Source organism: Diuraphis noxia, unplaced genomic scaffold (genome assembly GCF_037042655.1).
Source record: "Diuraphis noxia isolate RWA-SAM2 unplaced genomic scaffold, SU_Dnox_SAM2 contig0003, whole genome shotgun sequence".
NCBI lineage: Eukaryota > Metazoa > Arthropoda > Insecta > Hemiptera > Aphididae > Diuraphis > Diuraphis noxia.
Window position 1 is genome coordinate 12,163,538 of NW_028301713.1, and position 27,899 is coordinate 12,191,436.

Consider the following 27,899-nt stretch of genomic DNA (forward strand, 5'->3'; position numbering starts at 1 on the left):
TAATAATCAACAGGACTTTTGTAAATCGGAAACAATACAAAAAGATAAATCTTTAATTCTTATTAATTATTACTTCTACAATTTACGTCCAATCATACTTCCATGTTTAAATCAAATTTTTTGATTAGAACTTGATAGTATGTACCAGTGGCGTAACTTGGAGTCAATCCTGTGGGGGGGGGGGGGCAAGCAGTAGTTAAACTAAAAATGCATATATAAAACTAATCTTAGTTCGCATTGTGCTATTGTGGTAATAACTAATAACCCGCCATGCCATCACTGTCATCTATCTGCAATTCCTCGTATTACGATATGAAGGCGATCGGTTTATAATGATACTATTAATAAATAATAATCTCAAAAGGCACTCAAAAATTCGAAAAGATAAATCTATTATTATTAATTACTAAACAAACCATTATGCTGTTTAATTTTGCTATGATAAAATAGAAATTGAATTATAAGTTATAACTTTTAAAGGGGGGCAAAACGATACTATTGCCCCCTCAATAAAATATCTGGAGGGGCAGTTACCCCCTCTTGCCCCCCCCAGATTACGCCTATGGTATGTACTGTGGATGCGCCTACATATTCACGACAGTTCACTCATGTAGGACGTATATATGCACTCATCCCAACAAAACACTCGCCTTATAAATATGTGCTTAAAATTATATATGCACAAAAAAATTGGGATCTATCCATAAATGTACGTATTATCTAAGACGAATTCAAAACTGCTATTGTTACAATGTGTTAGAAGCCTTGTATTACATTTTCAAGCTTTTCTACCCAACAAATAAATAATTATCGATATTTATAGAAAAAAAAAACTAAAAAATTAAAATGTCAGTAACAGCTTAAAATAAATCTAAATATTTTTAAAATTGTATCAAATATAGAAAATGCCTATATGAACATTCAGTGAAAATTTCAAGTATCTGCAGTAATTTGTTTTAGAGTTATACCAAAATAAGAAAATCGCTAAATGTGAAATCCAGTGAAAATTCAATGTTGTAAAAAATTTAAATTTCAAATGCTCATAAAAATTTAATTTGAATCTCCGATGGACTTTTTATTTGTGATAAAGATTGAAACCTTGTATTAAATGTTTAAATCTTAGATTTAAAAACGAACATTTTTTATGAATTTCTTGCTTAAAACAATTTGTGCATTTTTGTGATTTTTACGTATTTTGTCAAAATTCAAACTTTGAATGCTTATAAAAAAAAAAATTGTGACTGAATTTATTTTATTTTTCAGCTGCTATTGTAGAAATATGTTAAGAGCCTTGTATTAAATTTTCAAGCTTTTCTTTGGCTTTGCCACAGATTTATACTTTTTACTTTTTAGGTAAATTATTATAGATATTTATAAAGTCTTAGAGGTTTTAAAAATTTACCGCGTTCACAATATTTATAATAATAACTAGCTGAGCCCTTGCTGTAGCCCGTTAAAAGTCCTACCTATTTTATGGCTCAAAGTATATCTATCTATCTATCTATCTATCTATCTATCTATCTAGCGAGATAGCTATATTTATAAAAATGGATGTCTGGATGTATGCATAAAGGTATTCCAATTCCAATTGGTGGGCCGATTTCAAAGAAATTTGGTATAATTATAATTACAGTATAATTATTCATATACAGGGTGTCCCAAAGAGATCTGACATTCTGACAAATGAATAACTTTTGTTCTAATCAATATTTTTTAAAAATTTCTTTTAAATATAATCCATAGACACTTGCGCTACATTTTTTATTTTTTAATACTGAAAATAAAAAACTTAAAAATTGATAAAAAAATTTTTCGAAATATTCAATATATCCAATTTGTAAATCTGATTTTTAGAAAAATGTATATGGTAAAAACACTTATTTAACCTAACCTAACCTATTAAATGGCTGATATTTTACATTTTTTTTAAATATCAATATTTTCGTTAAGTAAATTACGATCTAGTTTATGTTAGAAACATTTTAATTTCAAATAATATAAAGTTTTTTAAAAATATTTTATAAAAAATTTTTTAAATAGGTGCGTGTTAAAATATAATTATTTTTTTTATTGCATTTATTTTAATAATATGTCATGTATATACTATAAATTTCTATAATTTACTATAATTTACTTAACGAAAATGTTGATATTTAAAAAAAATTTTAAAAAATCAGCCATTTGATTTAAATAAGTGTTTTTGCCATATATATTTTTCTAAAAATCAGATTTACAAATTGGCTATATTGAATATTTCGAAAAAAAATTTTATCAATTTTAAGTTTTTTATTTTCAGTATTAAAAAATAAAAAATGTATTCTAAAAATGTAGCGCAAGTGTCTATGAATTATATTTAAAAGAATTAACTGATCATATAATATCAACAATTTTTGTCATACGTTTAATTAGTATAATTTTTTTGTCAAGTCTTTCTATTACACTGTCTATTATCAATATTATCACAATATATTAATCATATTTTATTATTATCGTATTTCGTCCCATGGAATAATGTTCATAATTAATTCTCGGAATAGATGAAATCTATTTTAATTTAGGTATTCCACTATATTATTATAATTTTGTGCTATTACGATTAACGCAGAATAAATATTTATTTTAAATTTCTAAATAACTGATACAAAAACAAATCATTACGTGTTATCAAACTACTTTACAGCATACAATAACAAGACAGCTTATCAGTTTATTTTCTGTGGATTCTGGTCAGTGGTCGTCATTAACTCATTATTAATCTGTACTCTAAAATGTTTAATAATTTTATATTCATTTTGAAAGCAAACTTTTTATTTCATTAATCTAGTGCAATTCATATTTCATTGTGTTAAAGTAGATTTTAACTGTATTCCGTACTTGTGCTTTAAATTAGTGAAAAAAGAATTGGATGAACGAGGGACACGTGCACAGTATTGGTGAATGGCAGAAAACAGGTGATCATTTTATCAAATTTTCCCACTTCTAAACATTTTTAAAAAATAACTGTAAATCGTAAATAAAAATATCAGTCATCAGCTAACTGTAAACGTAATTATGGAAAGTTTCTCTTTTCTCTCCTCGCTCCTGAATTCTAACCTATTTGGTTCAGAATACATGTTTTGATCAATCAATATGGACGTTTCTTTTCTAAAGATTATTTTTGCCTTTATGGCATTTTCAATCGTCATTTTAAGTGTTCTAATTAATTTAATTGAATCTAAATTACCGGTGTCTATAGTGCAAACATTCAGGTATGGTAAATTTTCAAGTGAAAAGAAACATTTCTTGGTCAACTACTTGGAAGTACCGAAACATTGGTTCAAACACTTTTACGTATTTGCTGCTGTGTGGTCGACACTTGGATTTGTGTTAGTTATACTAGCTTTTGTATTCAAAGTGCCTATTCCTGAATTCATAACACATTTTCTGAACATGGTAGCATTAAAGAATCGACGCACGTCATACAATGCAACTACTACTACTGTTGTCATGTTTTGTATGCTAATCCAGTGTTGGAAGCGTTTTTATGAAACTCATTACCTAAGTATTTTTTCAAATTCAAAAATTAACATCTCTCATTACGCTATTGGTTATATACACTACTTTGGTTGTATAGCCGCCATATTAGCTGAAGCGCCATCACCTTTCACCACACTTTCTGTTGATCATCAGTCATACTTCTTAATTAATGATATAAATATTAGACTGATCATTGGATTTATTATCTTTCTGTGGGCTTTCCAACAACAGTATTTGGCAAATGTAAATTTGGTCAATTTGAGGACAAATAAAGAAGGAAAAGTTATAACATATGAACACAAAATTCCAACTGGTGGTTTATTTGATAAAATATCTTGTCCTCATTTGTTTTGTGAAATGCTTATGTATATGGCCATATACATCATGCTCTGGGGAAGTCAGATTTGGCCATACATATTTTTTTGGGTGTTGAGTAATCAATGTGAATCTGCAATGCTTAATCATTGGTGGTATCAATCAAAATTCAAAATGTACCCTAAAGAAAGATATGCTTTTATTCCATACATATTATAATTGGAACGGTAGAACTATTTTACCACTACTATTACTACTACTTGTTTCAAGTGAAATATCCAAGAGATTTAGGAATTCAAACTATTGTCATTCCTGAATTGAATTATTAATATTAGTTATAATTTGTTATAATTCATCCATTTATAATATTTATATAACAAGAAAATCATTTTTACAATGACAAAATGTTAAATAAAAATTGTCAAAATTATTCTTTTTTTTATCTTCATTAGGAATTTGTTTTATGGTGCTACTAATTGTACTGTTATTACATTTGTTATCTATCGTTATCACTTAAATTTGTAATTTGTTCAATTTAATTTGATTTTTAAATGGTTGTTATTTAAATACCATTAGGGTACATTATTATTGCTCAAAATATATTATTTTTATTTTTAAATCCAGCTTTATTGTAGTACCTATTATTAGTTATAAATTATTATGTATATGTTTTTTTACTTAAAAATAAAATTCTTTGGAAAAAAAAAAGTTATTATATAATATGTTTGTATTGAATTTACGTTAATATTAAACACTCACTTTCTCATCAAAACAAATATGCCTGATGCTATCTCTAAAGGTGATTGATCCTATGATATGCAAAGAGGTTTTGGTATATTATATTTTATTAATTCAAAAATACTTAACATGATTATATATAATGTGGAAGTACTCATATTGACATAATATATTTATTGTTTAGGTATATATTGTGTTGTAACTAGTTATATTATGTACATACATTTATTTACTACTTTAACTTATTAGTTTAGACGTTTTATGCCTGGTTTAAAAAAATATTAATTTAATAGGTAGTTCACTAAAATAGGTACCAATTAATTTGATGCTCAAAAAAAGTATTTTATATATTATTGGTACAGTAACTCTAGTACTAGTATACCTCTTCATTGAGTAAGTCACTTTAATGTATATGTTAAATTTTAATTCAACATAAATAATTGTGTACAAAAAATGATTTTGAAAAGACATGAGTGAAGAATAACCATTAGCCTAATTTACTTTGGTACATATCATGATATTGCTATTAAAGTAATTTACTTTACAATGTTGGGTGAACAATTTTTTTATTATTTTAAAATGTAATCTAAAAAAAAAAAACAAATCAAATAGTACAGTTAATTTATTTTGATCGATTATGGTTTATAAGTTATGAATTTTATGGTTTTATAACTGAATTATATAGCATAAAGCAGGGGTGGTAAACCCACGGCACGCGTGCCAAAAGTGGCAGTTTGTCAAATTTCAAAGGCACGCTAAAAATTATGCTATTCTTAAAAATTTGCTTGTAAAATATTCAAAGGAATAAATTATAAATATTTTTAAGTTATAATTTTTCTATATGTAATAATGATTATGTTACTATATTTATTATGTCCTTTTTAGTGTTTACAAACTTTGGGCACGTGAAAAATTTTCAAACCCTTTATTGCAAAAATTTGGCACTAGATCTAAAAAAAGTCCGCCACCCTTGGCATAAAGCATGGCAATATGGCATACCGTAAAGCTTAGATACAAAAGTGACAGCTCATCCAAGAACTAGCAATTGGATATCCTCCTTAACGCTATTTATATTGAATGCAATTTAAATGTTAATAGGTGCCCTCTAAAAAAAAATTATGTTTAAAGATATATACTTATGGTTTATTTTAAATTTTAAAAACATTTGTTTAGAATAGAACTATGGTGTTTTCATATAATTTCCCACACATATTAATACAAGATATTCAACTGTTTATAATACCTTTTATAAAATATTTAAAGGCTACTAAAGTTATAAATAAAAGAATGTTATTTTATGTTTATAATATGGTCAGTAATTAATTTTTAATTCTAGAATCTCTCAGCCATACTTACCATTTAGCTTAATTTTTTTTTTTATACTCAAAATTAATAAAATAGAGAATATTTATATTCTATAATACCTTTTATTTTGCATTATTAATTGATGGTTTGAATTTATAGGTAACTTGAAAATATCCAATATTATTTAAAAAATAAATACCATGAAGAAGTGACGACTTCTAAAGCATTTTTAATTCACAAATAGAATAGGTATTTAATTTAACTGTAAATTAATTTTAAGCTCATCTTGATTTTATTGAAAGTGTATTAAACAAATGAAATAGTCACATATTAATGAACATTAACATTTATTTATCTTAAGCTCACAATTTAAATAAGTAAATTCAGCAATCTTCTGTTTTCTATAGTTTTAAACGATTTTTTAGTACTTCAACTATATACTTAGGTTCATGCTGCAACAGAAAAAAAAATATTATTTGATAAGTAATGAATGATAGCTTTCAATTTATATTTCACAATTAATAATAATTTACAGATGAACACTTAAAAGTATAGACAACTGAAGTTCATTAAATCTAAGAAAACAAGTCTCCTGTATGTTAAGGAGGAAACTCTAACAGGTTTTTGGTGCTACCTTGTATTTTCACATACTGGAAGAAGTACCTGTAGTATAGTTTGTTTTCTAGGTGTAAATTACCTACTAAACTTCATAAAATACATTTTTTCTCTCAATTTTTGGCATTGAAATTAATATTTATACATATCAAAATATTTTTATTTGTTTGAATTCATTATTTTGAGAAATAATACAATATATTATGATAACTATTGATTACTTACTTTTAAAATATGAATTCCTCTCTCACTCATTACAACTACATCATTCACTCCTTCCCCAACTATATCTAAATAACAAATTGTATACACCGAGTCTCTCATGTCAAATTGTTGTTGCTCCACCCAATTGTTATTTTCGTAGACATAATTTAAAATATACTAAAACAAATAGTATTTTATAATTTCATTATAAGCAGTTTTAATATTTGATATGTCAATGTATGTTTGATATCAATTACATTTCCATAAGTCCCAAGTAGTATTTCGTTCTTAGAATCAAAATTTACATCTGTGATTAAGGCACACGCAATAGCTTGATGTCTATTGCTATCGGTCAATGTAATTGCATTTCTTAAATCGTTATTCAACACATTCCTTAAACAAAAATAATATACTCATAATATATTTTTTTTTAACAGTTATTATTTTATAAAACTAAGTTACCAGTACTTGCATATATACAACAGCATTATCAACTGCACTCCCTACTAGTAAACAGATTTGTTCTTTTTCATCGAGAGTGTCATAATCTGGTATGAAATCATCTTTAACTGCTATTAATTATACATAAACAATACTAATAAGTGAAAAGTCAATAGTATTTTTAGAAAATAGAAGGATCTTGATAGTCCAGAAATAATCAGACATTATTGCCTAGCATTTTCAGAAGGTTTTCTATGGTACTTTATAACCAAGGTATTTTGTTTTATTATCTTTATTTATCAATTTGAAAAAAAAGGAACTAAATGTTAATTATATTGAAATCGGATTTTTTTAGTAATGCCTTCAACTTTCTTTTTAAAACAAGTTTGAACTATAGTGTAGTACAAGCTCGAGAATGGTGGGGAGAATTCCAAAACTTAAATTTGGTTTAAAAGTTAGTTGTATTCTGAGAATTTGAACAAGGTACAATTAAATATTAAAGGATTATTATATTTTATGGATGTAACTTGGATTATATAACGGTCTGGAACTCTGGACTATCAAAATTCTAGTGTAAGGTTTTATTATTAAACACCTGAGAGAATATTGTCTAAGTCAACTGTTTTTTTATTTATGTTAAACAATTGCATGACTGTTATTGGTGACTCGTAACGTTCTAAAAAACGATGTAGTATCTGATTTTTTTCTGAATCTACTATTGCAAACATTAAATACCCTGTTTCACATCCGTAATATGACATTCTTCTAAAATATTAAAACAGTGAAATATTTTTAATTTGAAATAAAATTTAAAAAATAATGATTTACTTTTTGTAGTTACTAAATGATTTTGTGCCAAAACACAAAACAATGGAGTCTTTTGTATCTTCAAATTCGATAAAATATTCTTCAATATTTTGTCCTAGAATTTCCTGCTCTTCAATTTTATAAGCGTGTATTTTTCTATCACTTCCTGATAACAACCACATGCCCTAAATTAAATATATAAGGATATAATATATCTTACTTTAGAGAATTTGATTAAGCTCATAACATAATATATATTTTTGTTTTATATAAAAATAAAATGTCAATTGACAGAAGTTGAAACAAAATATTTTTTATTTAAATATAATTTATTTTCAAACAATGTTGAAAACTGGAGTTCACAGTAATGTATTAGAAAGTTATTAGTGTATTATGATTATTATTATTTTTTTTTTTTTTGCTTATACTTGAAATAAAACTATTATTATATGTATAGACTTGAGATAAAAATTTGTTATCATTACTCACTAAATCTCGCATAAATTTTTAATTTTAATGTTAAAGGTTTCCATACTTATTTTATTTTTAAATTTTAACAAGTTTAGTGATCATTGAGTGCTGCATATATTAGTGCCATATCAATTTTAATTTCAATTCAATTGGAATATATAAGGTATATATATTGATAATATTAAATTGAATGACTTTGTAAATAATATTCTTTGAGTGGAAATTTTTTAAAATGCATATTGTAATTTATTTACCAATGCATCATTAGAAGTCTATAAGTATTCATTTAAAGTAACTAAATATTTTAATTCAATATTGCGACAACTACAAATCTGAGAATAAAACATAAAATTAATAGTATTTTACATTTTTTTGCGATTCCGAGATATAAATGGAATGGTTCAATTGATATGGAACAAAACCCAATTTAAGTGTTATACAATTTTCCATTATAGCTTCTAATGATGAACCAGGAAATCCTGAGTAGATGTTTAAATATGTTTCAGCCTTTAACGGATCTTCATTTTCTGTAATCTAAAACAGAATAAATATTTATTGGTATTAAAATGTTGTGAATTATAATTTATAACAATAATATAATAATAAAAATGTAGTACCTATATAATTATTATTTAGGTCATTATTTCTTAAGCACTAAACCAACTATTTTATTCATTACAGTATTGCAAAATATGCTTTCCAATACTTATATTATTTGTTTGTCTTAAATAAATAAAACAAATTAGTTTCTATGAATCTAAAATATATGTTTTTTGTGTAACATGGAGGTAAAAGGTAGGTAGTACAATTTTCTTTCTAAATTATAAATAATTTAAAAAAAAAAAATGTTCAGAAAATAACTAACATTGTGTTTTGTAAGATAGACCAAGGCAATTAAATATAAAAATGATGAAACTAAAGAAATATTAAAATCCAATATTCTGCGAAAAAAATTGTTTCTATGGATACAGTTATGAACTTAGTTTTAGTTTATAAGCAAGGTTGTGGTTTAAATATATAATATATATATATATATATATATATATATATATATATATAAAAGGGTTAGGTTAGGTAGGTATATTTTATAAGAAACTTAAATTTTAACCTGAATAACAATAATAGGTAAATATGTTTGATTAAGATATTCTATGTCATTGCGTACGTACTTCTAAATTAAATATAATAATATGATGCTATTGTACATACCAACGCATATGTTATTCCGAAAACGAAATCATCAAACTCCTTACATCTGTTTATGCAATGTATAGAAATTATTTCTGCGTTGCCTTCAAAATAATTCAAATGATCGTATATTGACAATTTCTGTAAGCATAACAGTACTGAGACTCACTTGGAATATTTGAAAAATTGAGTTCCACAATAGAAGTTTTGACCTTATCGTCTATTATCTTCGACTCCAGAGTGATTATATCTTTTTTTGAAGCGATCATAACAATCTTTTGGTCACCGTCGACTTTGCGCATTACCGTTGCTGAATAAATATTTGCTGGAGACGACGTTTCGTACACTACCGACTGTACTAATCCGTCCATTTTTTTTTCTTTACTCCTCGAAACGTTCACAAATCGTTTGTACTCGTTTTAAAAGTAGTTAATTTCCAAGCGACACGTATACAACGAAACAGGTCTAACGGCTCTCGTTGCGTCTCGGGATCGTGCATTTGTGGCTTGTCCTAATGCCCTGATGAGCCGAACGGGTGTAAACAACAATTTTGTTAATTTATTAGTGATAAGATGTGATAGTTACAAAGAGTAAATTAACACCTCCTTTATCAATGCCATCAGTTGTTGGTTATCATCACGGTAGATCATACGACAGCGAGATCTACACGCCACAAAATAAAACGGTCGGCGATGTTCTGTAGTAGTACCGAACGAATTGTACAGAGTGCGCAGTTATTATGTAAATCGCTAAATATTATTGCTATTTGTCCGTAGTCCATATGGGTTATAATATCATAGCATTATTTCTGTCTGCCCGTTAAATTTTCACGTCTAAACACAGTTAAACAACCGACTTTTGTGAAATTTTGTGTTGAGATAGCTTGAATCCTGAAAAGGAACTTAGAGCTACTTGAGTTTTTTTCTTTTTTAAATCAAACTCTTAAGTGCTCTTTTTGGGTCTGATGGGCATGTGTGAGACATTATGCGTTAGTGTAGATTAGAGACATGCCATGGGCATCCGGTAATTAATCGTCTTAATTGCTTCCAGTGAGTGAATGTTTGGCCCCAGATTTTTTGGATGCCGTGTGCAGATCATGGATGCTTCGAGTGGGCGCAGTGAGCGGGGAATTAGAAAATCAAAAAAACTTACTATAATATTTAGTTTTCCGAATAATTATTAGCCTAAAAATATACCGCGCACAAATTCAATAGGTACTATATTCTTCGCGTGTCAAAAAAATCCATAACTCGAAATTCAGACACTCGGTGAAATTCTTTAATGCTGTTGGACACTTTTTCATGCTTATGTAATAAATAATCTTTCACCAATCAGCGGTACATATTATAATTGCAAAACTCTTTCTACGCGGCAGACTTAGTACGAGCCATCTAGTTGTACAACTGTAACTTAGTAATTGCTAGCTGTTCCAACCACCTCAATTTTTTTTTTTTCATATTCTTGTCTACCAACGGGATTTTTCGATGTCCCGAACAACGGGTAAGCTGTATAATCTGTTCGTAGAACTGACGGTATGGTCACCGTCTATTATGTACAACTATTGTACCTTCCTATATGTTGTATAAAGATGCTATTTGTATTTATTCTGACGTAACACAAACATTTTTGATTTTTAGTTTGGACTTAATTCTATAGAATGAAATATTCTCATATTTCAATCTGTATTGGTTTTGTGCGATGCCGTACTATTTTTGTGTTCGGTATTGGGTTTTGCATATTTTGTGGTATAATATTGAGTCATGTTTATGCGTTATTGGAAGCGCTGTTTGCCAGGCGTGTTTTAATATATATGTTGATTACCATCATCAGGTATTTGGCCACTTAAAAGCTACCTATATCTATCTTATATTAGGATAAGGACTTGACTCTAATAACCTAGCCCTCCTTAAATGTGTGTATTATTTGCGTTGTGTACAGTAGACATTTTATAGTAGACTATACTGACTAATTTATTAAATATTAATACGTAATATAGTTTTAAAATTGTAAGATCAGTATAGAAATATTAATAAGTTGCTGATGTTTAATACATATTATTTGATGTTAGCTGAGTGAAGTTAATCAGAGTTTGAAAATTGATTTTATTCTTAAAGTATTTTATAATAATTTATATTTTTAATAAAAATAACTGGACATTTTTATATTTTATTATTATTAAATTAAATGTTACAATAATAACTTTGAAATAATTCCTCTCATAAATTTATAAATACCTATAACATATTTTTAATACCTACAATCATATTGTGTATTGTTTACTATAAAATTCTTTACCTATATATTGGTATATAGTACTATTTTTAGATAAGGTTGTACATTTTATGTAGATAGGAGAGTGAACATCATAAACTTTATCTACGCCCTATATAGATAAATTTTTGCCATTGTTATGCTAGCTCATATTTATGTGTATACATATATTATATAATACTACCTTGCAGGGTTGATGACATTGCAGTTCATAGAAGTATTATTTTGCAGTTTTTATTTATAATTTTAACCATAATGACCTATCGTCAGTAGTTGTTATGATTATAGAATCACACATCAGTGATCTGAAAACAATTTTTAATTAAGATATATTTTTATCAGTCGTATAACATATGTCGATTTAAAAATATTATTAAATCCTGAGGTGGGCTGCAGTGAATTATGTATGACCATAATATTTTATACTCGTAAACAACAAATTGCATGTATACGAATTTCGTTTATAGAAAACAAATTGAAATAATCTTAAAGTAGTTTTCTTCTGTAAAAAGCTTACACTGCGACCGACCGTAATTTATTTATACATAAACTATTGACGGAATAGATAGGCTGTTTGTACTATATAATATAATCAAAGTGTTTTTTTGACAACAACAAAAATAATCATTGCTAGGTACCAAATTTTTACAATTTCGTCGTTCTGCTCGAAAATAGAATTCAATACACTTAGCTATTTCGTATGCGCATTTTATTTAGGGACAAATCGTGGGTAACATATATGTATATCATATTATAAACCATTTGTGGCAAATAGTGTAAACATTTGTAGATTTACGAATATATTTCAAAACAACGTATCGTAAGCGCTAAATATTATACTTAAAAAAAAACATAAAATCCTATAGGTACCACGCAATTACATAATATTATAGCTATTCACGACGTTTCTCACGGATACATGTACGATGTACTTATTTATTATTATATTTTTGGTTTATATTAATTTTATTAATTGTAACACGGCGTTCCATATAGGCATTTTAACAACACAGCACCACTGTCTTGAGTCCGGAGATCAGCGGGACCTAACCCTTTTCTATGTTTTACACTAATTTTAATATTTTTGAACCAAAATTGTAATACTATATATTAATATATTATAAAACTATTATTATTTTAAACAATAATAAAAACAACAGTTCAACAGCATACTCGGTTACTACATTTCAGGTGTCCAACTACCTATGAAAGCACCTAAGTGATTTATAGTGATATAGCTAATATCGAACTTTATTGAAATTTTTTCAGCCTTGAAACTAATTAAGCATAGTAACTTATATATCATAAATATGAATTTAATAAGATTGTAGGCAAATAGAATTAAACACAGTTACAATTCCATCAACGCATTTTACCATCGCGAAAACGATCAGTTACATATAAAATATTACGTGAAAACAATTCCTATCCAATGACCGTAATACTGTACTGAAATATCGTCCACTAAGTAAATCCTATAGGGACCATATAGGTATATGCTATATTATTATAAAAAAAAAATGTTAAATATTAAATATATTAAACACGTGTGTGCATAAAGTAAGGTAATGTCATAGAGATTTCGTGCAATATTAATCAAATTTATTAACTATTAAGTACATTGTATAATATACATTATCGAATAATTAATTTGATACGTAGAACGTTTTCACCTGAACCCACCCGACAAGTTATTATAAGTATAAAAATAAAATTTTGGTTTTGTTCATTTCCCATTTGCGTCATTAACGTTATTTTTCGTTTGATATAATATAATAACTGTCTTTTATTCAATTTTATTTTGTATAATTAGGCTTGCAAAGTTAGTGGAATATGTACTGTTGTAAATCATCAACGTATTATTTTTGAGCGAATTATTATTGTTTTTATTATTATTATTATGTTTTAAATGGCAGAAATGAATATTAGTTACATTCAATTTATTTGTTATTTTAATATCTGGTTTAATAGATAGAATGGTTCATAGTTAATTTTAAAAATAAAACAGTGGAAAAACTGTTTAGATTTAAGTATTGATTGTTAAAATGTTGTTAAATAAACTTTTTGTTTTAAAACTTAATTATAAATTGCCTTGGTCTATGTTTGGTCTTTGGAACAATTAAAGGTTTTCAAATATTTTTAGGTGGAATCGATCCTGAAAGAACCTTCGGCATTCAGTTAGGATGTGTTATTGTCAGCCTGATATCGGTATGCCTTAGGCTTTTCGTGTATGGGTGCTTCAGCTTCACCCTTGGCCAATGGCCATCAGGTATTATATCGGTAGCTATGGGCTGATTGGTCGGTATGTCTTTTTCGTTGACAATTTTGGGTAATCTCTGTTTTATTTTCGGCTTAAGTGTAGCCATCTGTTCTTAATTCAGTGTAGTTTAGTGATTTGCTCATTCCAAACCATGTGCCGTGTACCTATTTCATATTTTTATAGCGTTTTTTGAATTATTTAATGGAATTTTATCAAACATTTTTGTGTTTTTGTTATTTTTTTGTAACTATTTTGACATATTTGTTGGCGATTTCATTACCTTTAATGCCAGTGTGACTTGTGCTCTATATAAGTAAAATATGATTTTGGCTAATTATGGTTTACTCGAGTTTATTTTGTATGATAAATATCATCCGGGCTTGTATTGTTTTTTATATTGTTTAATGTTTATTGTACTTGAAAAATCGATCAGAATGACGTAATTTAAAGGTACATCTTTGATAAATAATTGTATTACTTATAAAAAGCTGTGATTTCTTCTGTGCAAATTGGGCACTTATTTAATTGCTTGTACGTTCTATTATTTTTATTTTGGAATACTAATGCGATACCTAATTTTTCCTCAGCTGACCTCTTTGTAGTCTTCTTATATGCTGATTGAATGTATTTAAATATTTTTGGTGTCAAATGCTGTTTTTTATGAAAGTTAAGTTTAGTATTTATTTCGTAGTTGCTTGACCAGCTAGGCTTCAATTTAATAGCTCTGTATTCTCTATGTGTTATTTTAGAGACGTATAGTTATTTTTCTTTCATGTTTTATTTATTTATTTTTTTTTTTTGTGACTTGTATGTGATAATCTCAGATCTGCAAACTCGCCTATATACGCATAAAATAGAATAAGTATTAAAAAAAAAAAATAATATATGTTGGAGGTTTATTTTAACTACAATGGCAAACGCAACAAAAGTAGTTAGTAAAAAAAATCGTCACCCAATGACAATCGTGTACCTATACAGAAATAGTGAATGTCATATGTGTCCTACGTATATACGAGGTTAGATTTATGTACCTCTGCAGTGCCTTTTAGATTAAGTATTATATTAATCGTCTTCAAATAAATGGGGTTGTATATGGACATATGGTTGTATGGCATGTATTTTTCTCTTTTACTTTCGTATTGTGGGAGACCATATATACGTTTACAGCCGACGGGTTTGTCGGTATAAAAGAACATTATAATAATATGTTGGACGTACCTATGTAGGTTTTGAGAAAAAAAAATTTGATTCGCCTTGCCTGGGTTTATTTCTATTACATTTAATCTTCTGAACCCTCGCGGAACGACGGCGACGCCGTACTCGTATAACGGCCAACCCCTTTTTCTAGGTCGAAATGCCATATATATATTTATAAACAGTGTGAACACTTATTTTGTGGTGCATTAAATGCAAAAATGATCAGGTTAGGGTCGGGAAATCGCAAAGGGTTTTGGTTCTATATCGGATTTAGGTACGAGTTTTTTTTGTTATTATTATTTTTTTTTTTATTCCCATAACAGTTTTTCTTGATTTGGAATTTTTTTTTTTCATTAAACATACCTCTAAGTCCTTTGAGACAACCTGAAACGTCCCATTTCGTCCAATCGTTTTTTTATATATATTACAGTTTTTGCGTACAGAATATAAATACAAACAATAACTTATGTGTATATATTGCAGGCGTTGAAGAAATCTCATTTTTTTATGTCACGTAACTATAAAAAATATATTCACCATAACCGTCTGGTTTGAATTTACTAATTTAGTTTACTTAAATGTATAGAACTGCGGCGGTAGCACGACTATGATTTTTTCCATTTTGTAATGTATAAATATTATATTTTAGGTTAGATTGTTTGTGTTTCATTTCGACTAACACAATGTTGGACTGCGAGGAAACTGAAAAAAAAAAAAACTATTTAAACCATATCTAAAGATTGGAAATTTAACTCAGATTTATTTATTTTTAAGAGTTTTTTTTTCTATTTAACCGTGAACCATGAACCAGTGCAGGAATTATTGTGGCATGCAATATATATTTTTCAATCAAAATCTCGACCCTTTATAGGGAAACCTAGTCTTGAGAATCATTTTACGAATAAAATGATAAATCATTCTCTTCAAGATTTACAAAGATTCGCCTCTTCGTTGGCCTTCTTACATCCTGTATATTTTACTTGTATATAGATAGTTGTATTTTTATATAATATAATTGTTTAGGTGAACGCAAATGAAATAACAATTATTCAAGTCTTATAAATACGTGTAATAAAAATACGTTTATAAAATGTGTTTAAAAATATTATATTGTTATAGGTACTTGTTAGTCTATAATTTGGAGTGTATACCTTATTGTATGAATTTAAAAATGTGTGCAGCTTTTTACACAAATTAATTTTTATTTTCAAGAAATTGTTCATAATTTCGATCTCCTACACACTTATAGTTTGACTATTAAAAAAAGTGTGTTAAACGATTCATTTTTAATAAGTTATGCTTTCATTGTGTAAATATAGGAAATTAATTTATCTTAGGTTAGGTTTAACCATCTATATTATGCTGTAATAAGTAATAACCGATACCTATTATATAACGGAAAAATTATAATTTATTATTGTGAACAGAATAAATATTTACGCATAATCAGTTTTTTTCACGTTGCAAAATTATGTATTTTCAAAACTAATATCATTACGGGACGTCATTTTTAGGAAGGGGATCTAGATTATTAAGCTCATTTAATACGGGGAGAAATATGAAAAAAAAAAAAAAATGAATGGCTTAGCGTTAATCAAAACACGACGAGGCTTATTATTCGTATAGGGGACACGGACGCGGATTAACCAAACAAGACTCAACGGTGCGGTGCATTATTTAAAATTTGTTTCTGACCAAATAACCTATCGATTTAGTCTAAAAGGAAGTATTAAGCTTCCGGGATTAAACATGCACAATACATTTCAACAAATGTTGCGAAACAAACACGTCCGTTGATCAGATTTAGAAGGCTTAAAAAAAAATCGGTATACGTTCAGCGCAGTGGACATCATTATTATTTATAAAACATAAACACACAACCGTTAAAAATAATACCCCGTTTATTTCAAATTTTTACCATATATATCTTAAATATTATTTGAAAGTCTTATAAATGGCATTAGTTTTTTATAACGGTTGTAACGATATACAAAAAACAATATACATGCAGGCAGCCGCGTTGTAATAACGGTAGTAAATATATAGCATTATGCCCATAACTTATTCACATCCTTTTGTAACCCTATACTTAAATATTATACACCTATACACGTATAGTTATATTGTCATATTATTATTCTTGTTTTTTGTTTTGCTTTTAAGTCGCGTGCTTACAATTCGAAATTACATTACGCGCTTGCGTATAGGTACAATACATTATACTAAAATAGTATTATGTTTTTTATCGTTTGTCGAGCGTGTACCTACTACTATATAATGCGCCCTGCTTATAATACACATATATATGAGGTACCTATGTATGTGTATAATATCCGTGTACGTATAAGTGTACAAAAGAATTGGTGAATATTTGATTACTCATTAACCGCGTGTGTGTTATAATATTATGTAAAACACATTATTGAATTGTGAAAACCGACTTCTCTCCGATATTTCAATATTAATGTAAATATATGTGTATATATATATATATTATTATATAATATATACACACACACATGCCGGTGTATACATTGAATGGTATTGCAGTGTGGCGCCGTATTCAAATGTCGGAAAGTGTGGTTTTATGTATGGTAAAAACTTCACCGTATAAATCCGAATGCTACTCGTATATTAATATTTCTTCAACTTATATACCATCGTATTATATTAGATACTGCATAATCGCAAACAGACAGACAGTCGGCCCAAACATTTATTTCCTATTCAAATAATATATACATCGGAAACTTCGGTATATAAAAAGAGACGTGCTTGTATTTATTTATCCTATCATTTCAAACCATTAGTCTGTATCGTTTCATAAAAGCCATTTAAATTGACTCGGCGTTCCGAAACTTTACGACGGTATATACAATATACAGGGTTATGACGCCGTGGAACTCAGTTGCAGTATATATTATTATTAATATTTATTGTCTTGTTTTTCATTTATTTATTTCTTATGTGAGTATGCGTATACACTACCATTTGTCAACTATAGTAAAACGAATAAGAATATGTAAAATATATATATATATATAACTAACAACAATAAAAGCGACAATGCTACATCCAATCGTATATGATGTGTGTATATAATAACAACCTAATATGTTTATGTAGTATTGTGGGCACTTGTTGTATTATATGAAAACCAAAATGGAATACAATACTAACCGTTTGTACAAAACACGATATGCTCCAATCAAGTGTGATGATCATTCGGTGATGGTCCGTAATGTCCGGTGGAACAACAGAATGAACTAGACGTGTGTGATGGTGTTAGTGAGGCTATTTCATTATGATATATACTATACCTCGTATAATACGTTTATGTTATAGTCATTTAAATAGAATATAAAGGCAAAAACCCATAGGCTATATGGTATCGAGATCATCATTACGCGTGATGTCATTGAATGATGCTGGGAAAATGACGTAACTCACTGTCGCCGAATTATACTGTATTTTGTAGATTACATATTTTTTTATCTCAAAAATGTTTCCTTAGATGTTCGTATATTCGTATATTATGGTGATGGCAGCATTATTGTTATGAACAGTTCCCAACCCGTTCCTGATTTTTGAACTAGGGAGAAAAAAGGTACATATATTATGGTGATAATGTTTTATATCAAGTTATTTTGCATTCTGAACGGAACAAAGTGGCGTACTTGTACATAAAGGTACGAATATAGTTTTTACATAAAGCTTTACTCGGCTAGCACTATTTTAAAGACAATAGTAAACTCTCTCGATTTGTATCGTGAAGTAAAATGCATCAATGTAATGTAAAGAAATGTTTCGTCAAAGGTTTTGACAAAAGTTGACCATTTTGGGCGTGCACAGGTCACGTGTCACGCACCGAGTTAATTTTTGAAAAAAACCACCCTTATCTGGTTGTTTATGTTGCTAAAATGCTGCCTCATACCCCGGCACCCCCCCCCCCCTCCCCACCACCACCTAACTGGACCCCGGAGCTGTTACTGTGCACGCACCGTGCACAGCACACACTTCGACAGCCGGCGACTGACTACTGCCCGCAGCGCCCGTTACAGCGATTCCAATAATAAGAAGTATACGACAACAGTCGCAAAAAATGTGTGTGCGTGCTCAAGCTATATATGGTGTATACTGTGTAGATAAAATTTGTTTATAATTGAACCGCTAAAGTTTCAAACAAGTTCCGATAACAAAACGCACTTACGATGTGTTGGCGGGTGCCTGGTAGTCGCTACGTTTATATATAACGGCAGTCGATTCTTATCGCCATTGGCGCATCGTATTTTCTTCTATTGCGGTGTGCGATTTATAGTAACCATTTATATATATATATATATATATATACAACTATTATACACAGTCATATAAAGTGTTCATATAATCGATGGTTTTAATGGTCCCTGCGTATACGAGTCGGCGCTCGGCTAAGTCATTTTGTGTACACATATACCTATAAAGGTAACGCATATACCTACCGTTTATAATATACCTTTATAGTATATTGTAGGTATATCAATGGGATATGTGTTGTATTGTGTAATATTTATAGGTATCACCCCATCTATTACACTAGAGGCTAAATTATAGCATACCTACACTAGGTGTGTACCCTATATACATAGGTACTATTTGTGTATAAACCGTAAATAAGTACGAGTATAATATAAAATAATATATTTAAGAACCATTATATTTTTGTATAAAAAAAAAATACAATCGTTTTTCCAAGCGAGTCCAATAAAACAAGCACACGGGATGGAGATGTTGTATAGGTGTAGCAGTGTAGGTAGTGTAATAACCCTCTCCCCCTAATAACCGTACTTAAACTATACATAACTTCGTGTGTTCCAATAAAATAACCAAGCTATCCATATAATTATTAGTACCAACATTTAGTAAATAAAGACGCACATGATACATGATGCGGTATATTATTTGTGATGTGTTATAAGCTAATAACTATTGAAGATATTATTATTTCTTGTAATTTTCGTTCTTTCTAGAACTGAAAATGGTTTTAGTCTTCTACTTCTGTAGTTTTTTCATAATTCTATTTTTTTTATGATATATTAAGGTAAATGATGGACAATTTTGACGCGATCTGTTGTAAGGGATTCTTCATATCGGACTGCGGGCATCAATTCCATATTAGGCTTTTCATGTACATCGTGCATAAATGCATAATTTAGCATCTTAGGTAATAATAATCTAACACCAAGGCATAAAAAATAAAAATGTATATTAATTATTATGTTATGTGTGTAAAATGTACGCGAATGGGGTCGTAAAAAATAAAATCTTTCGATGGCGATTATACCAACGAATACGTTTTACTATATTGCCCCATACGACTGCGGGAAAATAGCTTTCGTCTGCTATGATGCCTAATAATATTATATTATTTATATTTACGAGCTGCGAAACATCAAAAGTTTTTTCCGTCGTTCCGTTGTTCTTACGGTCTTGTGTATAGCCAGTGCTTTACGGCCGCGTTGAAATCCAAACCGCAGAATTTATGCGCCGTCTCCAAAAATAACATTACTTTCATCTCTTTTAATGCGGTTAAAAACGCACGCACGCACACACACATTCGCGCACACGACTTGTCGTCAACAACTAATTATCTTTATATTATATACGCAGCCTGTCCCACGGAATGGGCCCCGCGTATGTGTATATTTATATTTTAACGAGCCAATTTCGAATGTAACCAGTTGATATTTAGACGCTTTGGCTATAACAGAGATTAGCTCTATACATTTAATAGTGCAATTAATTGGATAAGTTTTATTTTTACGACTGTAACGTGTATAACGTCAACATTAATCTCGGAACGAAAAAGATTACGGTTATCCTACAATAAAATATAACTATTAATTACTTTGAAACTTTATTCGAGCTTTGGTCTAGAAATAATTATAAAAATGTTTGTAAGAATATAAAAAAGAATGATATTAGCTCGTTTTATTATTACGAAATTCAATAGGTTCTTATAACTACTGGTATTAATGTTTTTAATTGAACACGTAAAGGTACTTCCGAATAAAAACCATATATAATAATTGTTTTTCTAGTTGACTGATGTATAATTAAAAACTTATTAAATTTCATGAATTTACATTTTTAATGTATTTATTCACGGTGTAATGACTGAAAAAGAAATTATAAGTACAATGATGTTTAATAATGAGGATATAATATTACTATAATAATTATATTTTTACTAATACAGCACTGTATGTCTGTATACATAAATTATGAACAAAAAATCTAGATTTTAATTATTAGGTACCCGAAGTTTATTTTTCTATATATATAGGTCCTTTTGTAGGTATAATAATCATTAATAATGTATTATACCTATTATGGCACTGATACATTATTTATAAATTCGACAAAAGAGGTTTTATTTTCTGTTTTATTCATATATAGGTAGGAATTTATACCGTTATTAATTTTTCAAAGTTTTTAATGCCATCGTGTTTTAAATAAAATAAATCGCTCTAATATTATATTGGTTGTTTGTATAGATGTTTTTAAAATATTGCTTAGATTCGCACATTTTACTTTGTATATTGTACTATACAAATTGTATATTACGAATATAAATTATAATCCATACCGTGCGTAATGTACTTAAATATTAAATGTAATATTTTTATATTATTACTGTTTTATTCAATATTGTTTTATCATAATTACCTATAATATTATGAATTTTGTTTTTTTCCTTTAGCGAATACAATATGATCATATCATACGATATACCTACACCATAAGAATATATATGATTTATTATCTATATATTCGTCCTTATAAACTGCAGACCGACCTACCACCTGCACCATATATCGATCGAGAGTCGAGACCAGTGATCGTTGAACTATTACGTGAGTAGGTAAGTGAAAAGTGATACTTAGCGTCCGTATATTTATGTATTTATATATTCAATTTATCATCGTGTTTACATTGCATATTATTATAATATTATATTGAGAAAAAAAAAACGTAAAACGTCTTTAAAATCTGTCTATTATCTTACTCGCCGTATGTGAATTTATGGGTAGGTACATAATGTAATATTATAATGCCTCTCCCCACACGTAGGTATCCCTATGGCGATTGTCTGTCGATGACAAAACTAGTTCCTTTGTCTCACAAACTGCCGGTTCTCGTATAACGTTCCGTGTTATCCCGGGCAATTATAATGACTTCCAGCGGATTATGATGCATCACGTGAAAAATAATATGCATTAGACCAGATCTCGAGTGGTACTTTCTCATGTTTCACCGACTTCCCCTTCGGGTATATATACGCTATGTAATATAAAGGTGGTGTTCACACGAGAAACAAAGCAAACCCCTATTGATTTTTATTTTTCATTTTTTTTTCCTCTCGTATAGAAGTAACATTGTTCGGGTCCTATTAAACGCTGACTTTCACACACACGCCCCCTCGAAATTGACCACACGTATACAATATAAAGGTACTTGTTACATACGTAACCGTTTTCAGGTCCTTCTCGACGAATGGGTCCCGTTTCGGTATAAGTGCGTGATATGCCCGTATTATGTTCTGTAATAAAAACGAGCGAGAAAACTTCAGAAACACACAACTCTAGCACACAGCTGGCCACATATATATAACGGCCAAACGATATAGGAAAACATAACACTAGAACTTCCTACTAGTTTTATCCATCGTCGACCATAGACTTGAGACATGAACGCGCCTTTGTTGTATCATATATTATAGTTTCCGGTATATATAGGTAGGAATAGTAATATATCATAGTTAGGTATATCCGTATATAATAAAATATATGTATAATATATTATAGGTAGTGTAAATATATATGTGTATACAGACGGGTACGCACACGAGATCGGTTCAAACCGTTCGAAACGAATTCGACAAACTTTGTTTAAGTTACTTGCGGCGTGGTGCAGAATCAATTCGAATAACTTAGGTCTCAGTTTAACCTCAAGAACGTTTCATCATAAATCTCGCTGGGAAACGTATTCTACAGCGGGCTAGTGTTTTCTGAGTAAGGGGTGGCGCATCTGTTTATTTACGTGTTTCCGCGACCGCGTGCTCGCTGCGTGTGTGTGACGCGCGCACTCGGAATTTCGTACAATATAATAATCAATTTGATTCGGCGAGCGTTGTAAAGTTTCACAGACAGAAGTATAGGTTTATTCTGGTCTTATACAAACACACACACACACACACTATACTATAACGATCGTCCGAAAGAAAAAAAAAAGTTTGGCTTCCTAATTTCTAAACCGAGTGTGCTTTGCCCCTCTCCCCGGCGACCCGCGAATCGCACACGACGACGTGCCGTTGAATACACGCTTTACGTGGGTTACTTGTAAGATTTCTTCTCGTCGCCCTTTACATTTGTCCGCCACCGCTGCCTCATTACCGCCATCCCTCCTAAACCCGTCGCGTCCTTCCCGATGGTCGCGGTGACGGGCACACTGCGTGGGGCTTCTGCTGACGTCCGCACATGCACAACTATATATACGTGAGGGGGTAAATGACCCTGGGCTCTCATTATTATATGTATTATTGGGTTAACGATACACACGAGCAGGAGCCCCCGTATATATATATATATAGTTGCTGAGCCCCAGCTGTAAATTGAATCAAAGCCCCGGGAACCCATATGGCGCGCAGGAAATTAATATTGTTCGTGGAAAAAAAATATAATTTATATATATGAATACCTATATACACCGGTCGCGAGTGAATTGTGTTATAATAAAGGACAAGAGTTTTTTTTTCGACTCTGCTATACATATTATTATTATAAAATGACGTATATACATCACCGCACATATAGCGTACAGTGTATATATATTGTATGCTCGCGAGTGCGTGTGTGTATAGATTCTAATTATTTGAACGTGATTTATCTCTATTAGGCTGACGGTGGGAGTCCTGCCGACGACGAGGAGAGACCTCTAAATGATTGACGAGACGATTTTCATCACAGCTATTATACTATTATATTGTACACCGGCTACACTTACCACCTTGACTAATCCATTGTTTCATTAAAAATATAATAATAACAGTAATAACGAAACAGATATAAATTTAAACGGAATACCTTATGTGAGACGCATATACCATGGTAGGTAAAACATTGCATACTTCCGATTTGTGCGCCTCGTAGAAAAACAATAGGCACCCCGTCCTTATTATTAGTGTCATTGTGATCTGCTGTGGGTCATGTCGTTTCGAACATGGACGACAAACACGAGCCGCGCGATACATTGATACCATCGTATAGGTACATATAGGTAGGTTGGCTCATAGGTGTGTGTGTGTGCATGTGTACATTTTTATTCTGTGCACCTGAGAAACCACCCAGTCATTTTCCAAGCATTTCCGCCCGAAAATGTTTACATAATATTTTTACGAGCTCGCGAGAAAGGCAAATATTTACCAGGCAACCCAAACACCATTTTTTTACAAGCCCATTATCCATTTGGCTTTTTTCTTTCTTTCTTATTTTTTTCGGTGTGTATGTGTGTGTGTGTGTGTGCGCGCATTCACGTTTTCTTTCTTTAGTATATAAAAATTAAAATATTCTAGCAGCACTCGGTTTTATCGTTTTATGTATACATGGCGCGCACATAAAGGTTTCTGAGGTGGTTTTTTTTTCTAGTGTTTTTCAGAACATTCATTATTTAAAAGGTTTTTGTACCAACCTAAACGGACCGATTTCGGGAGTGTAAAAGTTCTATACATACTTGCACAATAGTTTTGACTTAGCGTTAAACGAAAGTGATGGACGATACTCTTGATGTACGAAAACATATTCTGTATACATGTATGGGAAAAACGTGAGTTCAATTGAAACACATCGTACATCCATTATTTATAGAAGTAACTAATATAGTTAGAATAACCTTAGTGTTCGCGTTCTATCTGATGGTCATAAGCAATTTTCATCTTCATGAAAGTTGTCTGTCCAAAAATATGTGCTTCGATAAAGTTTTTATTATTATTAATTTCATTTTTATACCCATTTGTGTTTTAATTTTAGTAGATACAAATTACTTATTCCATGAATAAAATCTGAAAAAGTATCGCGTACCTAAAAATTAATCAAATGTACAAGTGTGTCGTATTCAAGAATAATATAGAAAGTTAAATTCTTATTTTGACTATAAAATCATTAAATTAATTTTACGATACCTACAAACCTACATACTTATCTATGTTTTGAACAAATAATTAACATTCATTGTATGAAAATTCGTGTTAATAAAATGATACAAAAAGTGTACATAATATTTTTACCTCTTTGTTACTATTTCACAATACTATAATTATTCTACTACACACGTGAACATGTAATTTAAACAAAAAGTTATTCTCGCCAACAAATGTTTAGTACAAATAAGATAATTAATTATAAATTATCGTTATGGTACATATTTATGTTGCGGGCTTTTATTTAAATGACAAAAAAGTTATTACATTCGAAAAAAAAATCTGACAACATTTTTGGATTCCCTCATTAATAATTAATTTTAATCGTTATATCGTTAGAGTGCATTTACTATAACCTAAATTGTAATAATTGTCAACTGTATATTATCTCAGTAAATTATACAGTTCAAACAAATGTTAAAAACTGGTTAATAACACATTTTAAATGAAAGATAGTATTTTTTAGTATGTACTCGTATACAGTATATAATATTTTGACATTTCGTTTTAAATTTTAATATTTCTCTTATATGTATTTTTGTTGGCCTATTGCTGTTAACCTTTTACAGTATTTATGAACATGTTATTCTAAAATGTAATATCTAATTACAGTATAACACAATTTACTTGTTTACCTATACGTATAAAATACATTTAAACTGATATTAAAAGAAATGTAGGTACCAATAAAATAAATAACTTCATACATAATGAGTACTAAATTCAGATTTACACTTGTACTTAATTTCATAATCAATTGTATCATTTAAAATAGTTGAACCGTACAAAAGAATTGACATCCTGTAATTTAAAATGTATTACTATTTATATTATACCTATTATGATCGTTCAAAAGTAATAACAATATAATGCACCTACATATTTTGTATTACCCGATTGAAATCTGCTAAAAGAATCATTGAAGTTTTCTATTCGTTTATTCTTATAAAAATTTCTAGCCAGGCATAAATTAACGTTAGGAAATGTGTGTTCTAAAAAAAAATCATGATTTCTTCTCTCTAAAATTATTAACCAAGTACTTACTTAATACTTCCTTGATATTTTATACTTGCATTTTTCATTTGTTGATTTATTAGATATTTTATAAATTAAAAAAATGTTACAAATATGAAATAATTAATTAATGATCTATAACTATAATTATTTATTTTTATTAATTGATCTGACAATAGCGTGAGTTAAAAAAAACTTTAAGTAACATTTTACTTATACACATAATATATTTAATCTTTATTTTAAGTTTAACTATTATTATTATTGCACACGCAATTCTTATGTAACCATATAATCATTCAAATAAATAAGTACTTCAATCGAAAAATTATTATACATTGAAACTTTTAACCATTATAATTATAATATTTTTAAAAATAGAAATAATTTGCATTGTAATTTCATTTAATATACTACTGTAAGTTATTTGATTAGCTAAATTGTTATCCTATTTATTATTACGTAAAAATGTCGGTTAATAATTTAGTCATTATAAATTATATTTATAAGGAAATAGTAAAAAAACAATTTTAATTGCCTATCAAGTGTTCAATGTAACTTTATACATTTTAATTTATTTTTAATTTAACAGTTTATGATTTTCAACCAAAACATCGTTAACTAATATTTTAGCTATTTTTTGTTAGGTTAGGATTATTTGTTGTTGTTTTCTGTCTATGGGTAATAATTATTAATATGTATATTGTAAGTCATTTACTGTACTAGATTCCATTGAAACGCATATTAAACGAGCTTACATAAAAATCATTTCATATAATTTATATACCTATACTTCACCACAAAATAATTAAATGCGTTAATTACTTGTTTTTCACATAAGTCATGTTTCAAATATTTAGAAGAATTATGTACCTATGTAATTTTGATAACTATAATTTCATCTTATATGTATATATATATCAAGGTTGAGCCTATTGCTGGTTTTAATGATATAAAGATAATTATATACACGGTTATGATAATATAGTATTTACTATTTATTTTTTCTGTATTCATATAACTGTATTAATTAAGGTTAGGCTTGATTAACACAAATTTGAATTTCAAATACTCACATTATAATCGATTTTCCAAAAGAAAAATAATATTTCATTCATATATAAATATATATTTTTTTTTTATTTCTTAAATAACAATAATCATTTATTTATTTTTAAGCATTTATGCATAAGAGTTTATGCGCCATAAAAATATTTAGAAAATACCAAGTATTGTGACCACGTGTGGATCTTCGTTTGGCTTTACTTACCTCTACGAATTGTGTATATTGCTTTATTAAATTTGAAATTAACAATATTA

At 28.8% G+C, this 27,899-nt stretch overlaps 3 protein-coding genes across 10 annotated transcripts in view; 2 read left to right on the top strand and 1 right to left on the bottom strand.

The window, feature by feature from the left end:
- Uxt (Uxt prefoldin-like subunit) overlaps nt 1-27,899 on the top strand; it is an 86,756-nt gene that overhangs the window by 13,958 nt on the left and 44,899 nt on the right. Inside the window, exons 1-2 of one of the 7 annotated variants that reach the window (XM_089224861.1) lie at nt 2,703-2,951; nt 22,071-22,232. The exons of 1 other annotated variant lie outside the window; for it this stretch is intronic. The gene's annotated coding sequence lies outside the window, so the exon portion shown is untranslated. Of the gene's footprint in view, nt 1-2,702; nt 2,952-22,070; nt 22,233-27,899 lie in introns of those variants that run through there. 5 more of the 7 variants (XM_089224860.1, XM_089224862.1, XM_015508563.2 and 2 more) reach the window with 5 other exon arrangements.
- Nucleotides 2,967-4,478, top strand: LOC107161937 (polyprenal reductase). The gene has a single exon (XM_015508562.2). It carries the CDS (start codon nt 3,130-3,132, stop codon nt 4,048-4,050), a length of 921 nt encoding a protein of 306 aa, XP_015364048.1. The 5' UTR covers nt 2,967-3,129; the 3' UTR covers nt 4,051-4,478.
- On the bottom strand, nt 6,205-10,168 carry LOC107161936 (KICSTOR complex protein kaptin-like). 2 transcript variants are annotated; one of them, XM_015508561.2, is made up of 9 exons: nt 9,770-10,168; nt 9,622-9,704; nt 8,779-8,946; nt 7,963-8,126; nt 7,730-7,899; nt 7,166-7,262; nt 6,951-7,086; nt 6,715-6,870; nt 6,205-6,326 (listed from the first exon to the last, which is right to left on the bottom strand). In XM_015508561.2, the coding sequence occupies exons 1-9, from the start codon at nt 9,969-9,971 to the stop codon at nt 6,276-6,278; spliced, it is 1,227 nt and encodes a 408-aa protein (XP_015364047.1). In that variant the 5' UTR covers nt 9,972-10,168; the 3' UTR covers nt 6,205-6,275. The 2 variants fall into 2 exon arrangements, with proteins under 2 accessions (XP_015364047.1, XP_015364046.1); XM_015508560.2 differs by having other exon boundaries at nt 7,166-7,265; nt 9,770-10,167.

Excerpts from the sequence above, each read along its gene's own strand:
- LOC107161937 (XM_015508562.2), top strand. The coding sequence starts at position 3,130 with ATGGACGTTTCTTTTCTAAAGATTATTTTTGCCTTTATGGCATTTTCA.
- LOC107161936 (XM_015508560.2), bottom strand. The coding sequence starts at position 9,971 with ATGGACGGATTAGTACAGTCGGTAGTGTACGAAACGTCGTCTCCAGCA. Across the intron at positions 6,871-6,950 it reads TACTTGGGACTTATGGAAAT|TATATTTTAAATTATGTCTA; the intron begins GTAATTGATATC and ends TATTTGTTTTAG. Across the intron at positions 6,327-6,714 it reads GAGGAATTCATATTTTAAAA|CATGAACCTAAGTATATAGT; the intron begins GTAAGTAATCAA and ends TTTCTGTTGCAG.